The sequence below is a fragment of the Urocitellus parryii genome, chromosome 8 (genome assembly GCF_045843805.1).
Source record: "Urocitellus parryii isolate mUroPar1 chromosome 8, mUroPar1.hap1, whole genome shotgun sequence".
Taxonomy (NCBI): Eukaryota; Metazoa; Chordata; class Mammalia; order Rodentia; family Sciuridae; genus Urocitellus; species Urocitellus parryii.
Window position 1 is genome coordinate 86,257,062 of NC_135538.1, and position 10,815 is coordinate 86,267,876.

General features: G+C 35.9%; 1 protein-coding gene across 1 annotated transcript; it reads right to left on the minus strand.

The window, feature by feature from the left end:
* Window positions 1–265: 265 nt before the first annotated feature.
* Sdhaf4 (succinate dehydrogenase complex assembly factor 4) lies at window positions 266–10,464 on the minus strand. Its single transcript, XM_026391351.2, has 3 exons — window positions 10,388–10,464; window positions 4,634–4,786; window positions 266–726 (listed from the first exon to the last, which is right to left on the minus strand). Exons 1-3 carry the CDS (start codon window positions 10,449–10,451, stop codon window positions 617–619), a joined length of 327 nt encoding a protein of 108 aa, XP_026247136.1. The 5' UTR covers window positions 10,452–10,464; the 3' UTR covers window positions 266–616.
* Between the last annotated feature and the right edge of the window lie 351 nt (window positions 10,465–10,815).

Sequence of the window (10,815 nt, forward strand, 5' to 3'; positions counted from 1 at the left end):
GTTTCTCAAACTATAATACATTATTTAATTCACATTTAAAAAGCCAATATTACCGAGTCCATGGCAGCACAGTTGATTTTAAAATTGTTTTATTTACACATACATTGTACAAGCGACTAATTAATTTAAATTGGAAAAAATGAAGTAAAGATTTATAATTATATAATTATGTTTTTATATACCCTAATAAGTTAAAGTGAATTATGAACCAATATAAAAATATCTTCCCTTTCCTAATTTATAGCAGCATATTTTCATCTAAATCCATTATATATGTATATATGTGTGTGTGTATATATATGTGCATATGTGTTTGTTTGTGTGTGTGTGTGTGTGTGTATTTAGTTAGTTAAACATAGTACAGAAGTTAAAATGATTTAGGTCTGGGATGTTAGCTCAGTGGTAGAGTGCCTGCCTAGTAAGTATGAGGCCCTGGGCATGATCCCCAGTTCCACCAAAAAGAAAAAAAAAAAAGAAATTAGATGATTTAAAGGATATAAAAAAGAAAATAATCTGAAATAAGTAATTCAGATATATATATTCAAAAATGATACTGAAGTTAAAGAATGTAACTTTAAAAAATCAATACAGTGTCCTTTGAAGTTAAATATGTGACTTAAAAATCAATACAACGTCCTTTTCGTTCCCAATCTCCATATCTGGTAGGTTCTGGGCCTCTAGGTCCACCTTTTTCTTTGGTAACTGGATTAACATCATCTGGAAATTCTATGGAAAGAAAGAAGACATAAACAAAGCAGTCAATAGAGATTGGAAAAGCAATATGGTCAGTTTTGAAGATAGGGTTGACCAGGATAGACCTACTGATCAGGTTAGTACAATCTTTAAATAACTGTAAATGTAGTTTGTTCCCTGAGTTTGAGAAATTACTTTAGTATGCAATTTTGTATTCAATCAACTTTACCACCATTGGTGACTTAGAATTCTTGGAATACTTTTACTCCTCAGTTCACAAAATGGCTTTGTATGTACTGCTAGACCCAAACAAAAGCAAAGAGGTATAAAGAATAGAGTGCAAATTCACTGGACTTGGAAGATTTTGAAATAAAATTACTTTGAAGGAGTTCCCTCCTGTCTTTCCCTTGTAGTTCTGGGGACTTAACCCAGTGCCTTATACATGGTAGGCAATGCCTCTACTAATGAGCTACATCCCTACCCCCTTTTGTTTATTTTGAGATAGGGTCTTGGTAAGTTGCTCAGGTTGGCCTTGAACTTGTGATCCTTCTGCCTCAGTCTCCTGACAGGATTATAGGTGTGTGTCACCATGTGCAGTTTCTGTATATTTGCTTTCTTGATGATGTCTTTGGATGAAAAAAAAAAGTTATTAATTTTGATAAAATTCCAATTTATTTATTTTGCTATCTATATTTTTGGTGTCATATTCATGAAATCATTGCCAAGAACAATGTCATGAAGTTCCCCCAATATTCTTTTTCAAGAGTTTTATAATTTTACCTCTTAAGTTTAGGTTTCATACATTTTGAGTTAATTTTTTTATATGGTAGGTAAAATTCAATTTCATTCATTTGTATGTGGATATTCACCTTTCCTAGCATCATTTATTGAAAAGACTGTCTTTCCCCATTGAAAAGATTTTGGCACCCTTGTCAAAAACCAACTTACCACATATGTGAGAATTTATTTTTGGGTTTTCTACTTTGTTCTTGTGTGAATTTTTTCTTTTCTTTCTTTCTTTTTTTTAAAGGACATAAATTTATTATTTTACAGTTTTGGAGGTCAGAAATCTGACATAATCTCAATCGTTAAAATCAAAATATTAGCAGAGCTGTGCTTTGTCTGAATGCTGGGGGATAACTGTCTTTTTCAGCTTCTAGAGGCTAACCACATTCATTAACTCATGGCTGCTCCATCTTTTTCTTTCTTTCTTTTTTTTTTTTTTTTTTTTGAGGTGCTGGGGTCTGAACTCAAGGCCTTGCTGAGGCTAGGTAAGTGTTCTACCACTAAACTATAACCCTTAACCCTCTTCCTCCATCTTCAAAGGCAGCAGTGTACCATCTGCTAATCTCTAATTATAATGTTTCAAGGTATGGTTTGTTGTCCTCCCCCCCCAATGCATGTTGAAATTTATTCCCAATGTAACAGTATTGAGAGGTTGTGAGAACTTTAAAAGATGATTAGGTTATTAAGATAATTAAAGTTCACTAATGGGAGTAATTAGTAATTTAGTTCTCTTAGAACTAGATTCATTACTTACTGTAAGAGCAAATTATTATAAAGTAAGTCTGCCCCTCATTCTTTTTCAGACATGGTTTTCTACTATGAGATGAAACAGGATTGAAAGCAGGAATCAGAAATATGATACTTTAGACAGAGCAGGGGCTTCCATTGTAACAATTCTGTTTCTTATTCCATCATGTCCAAATTCATGTACAAATTAAGCCAGAAAGCATGTGATCAATCATGTGATCCGGCGCCCAATCAACATTAGATTGAACAGGAAGGGCGTGCACAACCATTGAGTGTCTCACTTCGATTGGATGCAGAAACTCCCCTCCCTAAAAGTCATCAGCCAATAGCTTTAAAGGTCACTTTTAGCAATACCACATATATACCTGGACCACAGAAACTTTGGCAACCCTCATGTGACCCCTTCCTTGTGGGAGCTCTGCTTCCTCTCTGTTTCAAAAGTAAGTTCTGTCTCACCCTTGGATATCATTCTTTTTTTATTTTATTTTATTTTATTGGTTGTTCAAAATATTACAAAGATTGCAGAATCACATTGGTTACACATCCACATTTTTACATAATGCCATTCTTCATATATACAAGACAAAGAATCTACACCTCATTGCATCTCAGCATGAGGCCCTTGACAGAAGCTAATAGTCTTAGACTATCCAGCCTCCTTAGAACTATGAGTCAAAATACTTTTCTTTATAAATTATCCAGACTCGGGTATTCTGTTATGGCAACACAAAACAGATTAAGACAATGACACCCTTGAATCCTTTTAATGTTAAATTTTATTATTACACTGGGCCCTATATGAAGACCCTTAATTTAATCTTAAGTGATATTTTAAGGAAATATTTTCCCTCAGATTTTTCTGCTTAGTTAAAAACCACTGAAAAGAACTTAATTGCAGATTATAACTACTATTAAAAAGTCTCCATTATCTTAGTTGATTGGTCTGGTTATTAGATTGGGCTTGATAGTGTGCTATAATGTGAAATATTCCTCTGGATTAGCAAATAAGAAACGGTTTTATATTCTAGAAAAAGATCTAGACATAGCTATGAATATGTTCTTGCCTAGGATGCAGATTTACATTTATGCTGTTTAAATTAATATGTTCCACAATTCAAAGGTAAAAATAAGCACAGAATGAAATATAACAATACTGTAAAAACAGAGCTTTATGGCCAGGCGTGATGGTGCACACTTGTTACCCCAGTGACTTGGGAAGCTAAAACAGGAGGCTCAAAAGTTTAAGGCCGGGGTGCTGGGGTTGTGGCTCAGTGGTAGAGTGCTTGTCTCGAATGTGTGAGTCACTGGGTTTGAGTCTCAGCACCACATATAAATAAATGAATAAAATAAAGGTCCATCAACAGCTAAAAAAAAAAAAAAGTTTAAGGCCAGCCTCAGCAACTTAGTGATACTCTGTCTCAAAATAAAAAGGGCTGGGGATGTAGCTCAGTGGTAAAGCCCCTGGGTTGGATCCCTAGTTCTGAAAAACTAACTAACTAAATAAATAAATAAAACAGAGTTTTATGGCATGAGCCAAATTTTACATATACTAAGTAGGGGCTGAGGATGTTGCTCAGTGGTAGAATGCCCTGGGTTCAATTTCCCAAAACAAACAAAATAATCAAATTACATCCCCTCTTCAATTCTCTTTCTTCTTAAAACTACCCTTCTCTCTCCAGCCACACTGTCACAGTGAGAACCACCACCTAAATGTGTGACCCATCTTACTTGCCATTTTGAGTAATTCAACTATAGACACCTGATTCGAGCTTTCTTTTCAGGGAATTTGCAATTAGGAGTAAGAAATTCTAATCTCAGTTGTGCTGCTCTCTTAAACTGAGTAGTTAACTAGGAGCAGTTACTTTCTGCCCAGTGGACTGAAAAGCTAGTTAAGAGACAAAAAACTATTTTAAACAGTGATGAGACAAGAGAAGAGAGGAAAATACCCTGGTTTTCATATAGTATTTAAAGTACCAAGTTTATAGTCTTTTTCTAAAGCCCAGTATTATCACTGTACTTGAATGCCTCACCCTTATCTGTACGCTGATAATCTACTGCAACTTCTGCTGTTTCAAACTTGAACAGCCAGAAAAATTTCTTAAAATTTTGCTCAAGTAGGTTTGTTACATATATCAGAGAAGATCACAACTTATATATTTAGTCATGTGAATAATGAGTTATAATCAATCAATCAATCAAATGTCAGGGGCTTAGAAACCCCTTTTTTTTAAAAAAATAGATACACTGATGGTCAATATGGTGATTTTGCTCATTGTTGAAATATGCTTTATTATTGGTAAAAAGTTATGACAATAACATATTTCATTTCTTTCATCTATCTTCTCAATAGCCACATCATGTTTTCTTGATATCTTAAAAATTAAGAGAAAAGTTTTACCACACTTACTTTTCAGTGGTTCTTTCTCTAAATGGGAATCCTCTGGTGCATCAAAACGACCTACTGGTAACTTTGGCTTCCTAAGGGGTTGTTTGACAGATTCAGACTTCCCTTCTTGAGAAGAACTCATTTTCCTCAAAGACTGACACAGAATTGGTGATCCTAGCAGAGAGGAGAAAGTAGAAAAACAGGAGCTATTCACATATTCTCCTTTTAAAATTGAATTTATTTATATATATATATATAAATTTATACATTCACCTTTATCCAAGTTCAAAAGGCACAAGAATATATAGAGTGAAAATCCTTGCCTCCAGAAGCTCTAGTTTCTGGACAGTTATTTCCTAACCTTGGAGACAAATAGTATTACTAGTTTTAAAAGAAGAGCTATAAAATACATTAATTAACCATTATCATAACTGCAGAAACTGAAGTAAAACACAGATTCCTGTCTGAAGCAATGTCAACATACCAGGAATTAGACCATTAAGAGTAAATAGTATGGAAAAAAAAGAGTAAATAGTATGAACTTACCTCAACATCTTAAAGTCCATTTATGACAAACCCAAAGCCAACATTATACTGAATGCAGAAAAACTAAAAGCATTTCATCTAAAGTCAGGAACAAGATAAGGCTGTCCACTCTCACCACTACTATTCAATACAGCCCTGGAAACAAAGCAATCAGGCAAGAAAAGGAAATTAAAGGGTTACAAATAGGAAAAAGAAGTCCTTAAACTATCTCTGTTTGCCAATGACATGATCCTATATCTAGAAGACCGAAAAAACTTCACGAAGACTTCTGGATCTTATAAATAACTACAGGAAAGTAGCAGGATACAAGATCTATACCCATAAATCAATAGTTTTCCTATACTCCAAAACTGATTCAGCTGAGGAAGAAATCAGGAAAACCACACCATTCAAAATAACCTCAAAAAAATATATAAACACACACACACACACACACACACACACACACACACGGGAATTAATCTAACCAAGGACATAAAAAAATCTACAATGTAAATTACAGAGCACTAAAGAAAGAAATAGACCTTGGAAGATGGAAAGACCTTCCATGTTCTTGGATAGGTAGAATCAATATTGTCAAAATGGTCACACCACCAAAAGAAATATACAGATTCAATGAAATAATCATCAAAATACCAATGCATTCTTCAGATAAATAGAAAAACAATTCTAATATTCATTTGGAAGAATAAGAGATGCAGAATAGCCAAAGCAATACTAAGCAAGAATAGTGAAGAAGGAGACATCACAATACCTGATCTGAAATTATACTACAGAGCCACAGTAAAAACAAAAGAGAACAAAACAACAACAACAACAACAAAAAAAAACCCAGCATGGTAATGGCATCAAAATAGATGTGGAGACCAATGGCATAGAATAGAGGACACAGAGACAAATCCACATACCTACAGTCATTTAATATTTTTTTTTTAGAGAGAGAGAGAGAGAGAGAGAGAGAGAGAGAGAGAGAATTTTTAATATTTATTTTTCAGTTCTCGGCGGACACAACATCTTTGTTGGTATGTGGTGCTGAGGATCGAACCCGGGTCGCACGCATACCAGGTGAGCGAGCTACCACTTGAGCCACATCCCCAGCCCCAACAGTCATTTAATATTTGATGAAGATGCCAAAAATATATTTTGGAGAAAATACATCCCCTTAAACCAATGGTCCTGGGAAAACTGAACAGCTATATGTAGAAAAATGAAACTCTCTCTCACCCTGCAAGAAAAGGAAATTAAAAACTCAAATAAAAATGGATCAAAGATTTAGGAATTAGACCAGAAACTTTACAATTTATAGAAGAAAACATAGGGTCAATATTCCATCATATAGATGCTAGCACCAACTTCCTTAACAAGACCCCAAAAGTGCAAGAAATAAAACCAAGAATCAATAAGTGGGATGACATCAAGCTAAAAAGCTCTGTACAACAAAGAAAGTGATTAAGAGTATGAAGAGAAAGCCTACAGAATGGGAGAAAATCTTGGCCAGCTACTCCTCTGATAGGGGATTAATATTCAGGATATAAAAAAACTTAACACCAAGAAACAAATAACCCAATCAATAAATGTGCAAAAGAACTAAACAAACTTCTCAAAAGAAGAAACACAAATGGCCAACAAATATATAAAAAAAAAGTTCAACATCTCTAGCAATCAGAGAAATGCAAATCAGAATACACTAAGATTTCATCTCCAGTCAGAATGGTAATGATCAATAATACTAACAATAAATGCTGGTGAGGCAATGGAGGAAAAGATACATTTGTACATTATTGATGTGACTGCAGACTATTACAACCATTCTGGAAAACAGTACAGAGATTTCTTAAAAACCTAGAGATGGAACCACCACATGACCCAGTCATCCCACTTCTTGGTATCTTCTCAAAATATGTGATATTGGCATATTTACAGAAATATACCCACCTCAATGTTTATAGCAGCACAATTCACAATAGCTAAATTATGGAATACAACCCAGATACCCATCAGTAGATGAACGGATTAAGACTGTGATATATTTATACAATGGAACTCTATTCAATCATAAAAAAGAATGAGCAGAGGGCTTGGGTTGTGACTCAGGGGTAGAGTGCTTGCCTAGCATGGGTTCGATCCTTAGCACCACATAAAAATAAAATAAAGATATGTGTTCACCTAAAACTAAAAAAATAAATAAATATTAAAAAAAAAAGAATGAGCTGGGCGTGGTAGCACATGGCTGTAATCCCAGTGGCTCAGGAGACTGACACAGGAGGATCACAAGTTCAAAGCCAGCCTCAGCAAAAGCAAGGCACTAAGCAACTCAGTGAGACTCTCTCGCTAAATAAAATATAAAATAGGGCTAGAGATGTGGCTCTGTGGTTGAGTGCCCCTGAGTTCAATCCCTGGTACAAAAAAAAAAAAAATTAAAAAAATGAAATCATGGCATTTCCTGGTAAATGGATGGAAATGGAGAATATTATGCTAAGTGAAATAAGCCAAACTCAAAAATTCAAAGGTCAAATGTCTTCTCTCATATGTAAAACAAAGGAAAAATGGAGGGAAGAATAAGATAACATAAAGGGGAAATCATTAACATAGAAGGAGATGAAGAGGCAGAGTGGACAGAAGGGTTAAGGGGAGGCAATGCAGAATGAATTCTTTAAACATCTTGTTATACACACATATATAAATATACCACAGGGAACTTCACCTTTACGCATAGTAGAAAGAATCAATCAAATGTAAATAAACAGAGAAAAGAAGTCCACTAGAGTAGAGGAAGGAGAATAGGAGAGGGAAGGGAGCACAGAAGGGGAAAGGAGGAGGGTAAAAGGGAGGATCATGAACTGAAACTGAATTCCATGCATGTAGTGAGTTTGTCAGGATGAACCCAACAACTATGTATAACTGTAAGACTCTAATTTTAAAAATTATATATACATAAATATATATTTTGTGTGTGTATACATATATATATATAGAGAGAGATGGGGTGGGGGTATATTTAAAAGCAAAAAAAGTTGTATAAATTTTTCAAAGAGAATATTTAGTATTTAAATCACTAGAGTTCACAAGGGACTGCATTTAGTTTTCTTACACTTAAATACGTATCAGGGTCCTCCTTCCCTATTAATGGAAAATTTTATAATGTATTGGGTATCTGTGATGTGTAAATGAAATCACTTTCTCTTTAAGTTTCAATGGGAAAGGTAAACTATCAGCACAATGAGTTATCCAACTCCTTTTTGAGATATGTTCTATAGGCAAAACCACTCTGAAAAAAATGATACAGGTGGGTGGTTTTCAACTTCTTGAAAAAGAATAGCTCTAGGGCATTGGGATTATGGCTCAGTGGTAGAGTGCTTGATTAGCATGTGTGAGGAACTGGGTTCAATCCTCAGCACTGCATAAAAATAAATAAAATAAAGGTACTTATTTTTTTTTAAAATAGAATAGCTCTAGAGGGAGATGGATTTGGGTACCAGTTCCAGTTATAGCACTGTGACAGGCAGAATAATAATGCCCAAAGATCATCAGAACCCAATACCCAGAACCTTTAAATAGGTACTATGGAGAAGGGAAATTCTGGTGACAAAAGAAAATTAAGGTTGCTAATCAAATGACCTCACACTAGGAAGATTATACTGGTTTATTATCTGGGTGGGTCCATGTAATTACAAAGGTTCTTAAGAACAGAAGAGAGAACTGGAAAATACAAACAGAGAGATAAGAGACTTGGCCTGATGTTGATGGCTTTGAAGATTCAGAAAGGAGGTGAGTCAGGGAACATGGGCAGCTTCTAGAAAGTAAAAAAGGGAAATAAGTGGATTTCCCTCAAAAGTCTACGGAAAGAACATGGCCCTAACTTAACTTTTGATATCAGCAACAGGTAACTAATCAACCACTTACTAATTCTGACCCTGGTTAAGTTACACTTTCTGCTTCTTCCATTATGAACAGTATCTAGCCATCACTATATAACCATATCTCTTGTTTAAATCACACACTGAGAAAAAATAAACTGAAAGATTTTAAATGTGCACACAAACAATCTGGGGAATCTTTTAAAATTCAGATTTTGAGTAGTTCTTGGCAGGAGCCTGATTCCTCCCCACCCTGAATTATTGGGGATTGAACCCAGGGGTGCTTTACCACTAAGCCTTTTTTTCTTTTGCAATTTTGAGAGAGAGTCTTGCTAAATTGCTCAGGCTGACCTCAAACTTGCAATCTTCCTGCCTCAGCCTCCTGAGTGCTGGGATTATAGGTGAGTGCCACTGTACCCAGCAACATCTGCATTTTAAATAAGTTCACAGGTGATACTCATTTATAGTATGTTCAAACAATTAAGAGGATAACTACAACCACTCATATCAATATGGGCCATTCTTAAAACATAGTGTTGGCTGGAAAAAAACAAACTATATGAAACCATTTTCATAAAAATAAAAAACATGATACACAAAGCATCACACACGAAGCTCTCTGGCAATGGAAATAGTCTATTTCTTAAACTGGAGAATGGCCTTATAGAAGTTGCTTTTGTTTCATAAATGTTTTATATATTGTGATGTATAAATGAAATCACTTTCTCTTTAAGTTTCAATGGGAAAAGGTAAACTATCAGCACAATGAGTTATCCAATCTCTTTTTGAGATAATGTTCTATAGGCAAAACCACAAATATGTGTGTGTGTGTGAGTGTGTGTGTGTGTGTGTTACGAAATACTTTGTAATTAAAACTCAAAAACTAGTGAAAAGGGATAATAAACACAAAATTTTAGTTATTATCTTGGGGTCTGGATAATGTGAGACTTTGCATGATATTCGTTTCTGAACCATTTAGGATTTTTACAACTAACAAGTAATACATTTGTGGACTGTGGTTACAGAAAAGTAAAACAAACTGCACAGAAATCAGGCCATTATACTATGCAGGCTGTCTCTTTCCAACTTACATACATAATGTCTCAGAGATGTCATAAATTAAAATTACGTTTAGCATGCTCTGTAATATATTGAGAAAGAGTCGAGGATAGAAGGCCCTCGGGATCTGCCAGCTCTAGTCTCACCCAAGACACTGGGCTGCGCAGGGACCCGCCCAGGGACACCGAGAGCTGGCTGAGTGACAAGAGAAGCTCGGCAGTCCCCTGCACGTGGAGACACAGTTTCCTCTGTCGCAATGCCTGAGTCTTCGCGACCCCTCCCTGCGACCTCGGCTTTGGGGTTGGCGCCTTACTTGCAGCTCTCCATGCGGTGGCAGTGGTGCGGCCAAGCAAGCCCACCAGCCCTGAAGCGGTCATGGCGCCGGCTCTCGAAGCGTCTGCGCAGGCGCAACAGAGGGAGGAATACGCCCCACCGAAGGGGCGGGACTTACACCGGGCGCAGCCTGCACCGGGAACCTTGCTGACAGCTAAAGGTTCCCGAGCGGCCTTTCTCACCAAGAATGACCCCAAACTACCCTGAACGCCGTCTTGATTGAAACCCCAAATCAAACTGTAATTGGTGCCTGTTATCCAACCTTCTAACTCCCTTTCCCACAACCTTTCCAGCCTCGGGTAAACACTATTACACATTCCGGTAGACTTTTTTTTTTTTTTCTTTGAAGCAAAACAGGTCTTAGTGTTGTATAATACAATAAGGTGACTACAGTTCACAAAATTGTAT

What these genes read in the sequence shown, in the direction of transcription:
- Sdhaf4 (XM_026391351.2), bottom strand. Translation starts at nt 10,451, where the DNA reads ATGACCGCTTCAGGGCTGGTGGGCTTGCTTGGCCGCACCACTGCCACC. An exon ending in CACCGCATGGAGAGCTGCAA is followed by an intron (nt 4,787 to 10,387) that starts GTAAGGCGCCAA and finishes CCTCTCTGCTAG; the next exon opens with GATCACCAATTCTGTGTCAG. An exon ending in AGAGAAAGAACCACTGAAAA is followed by an intron (nt 727 to 4,633) that starts GTAAGTGTGGTA and finishes TTCTTTCCATAG; the next exon opens with AATTTCCAGATGATGTTAAT.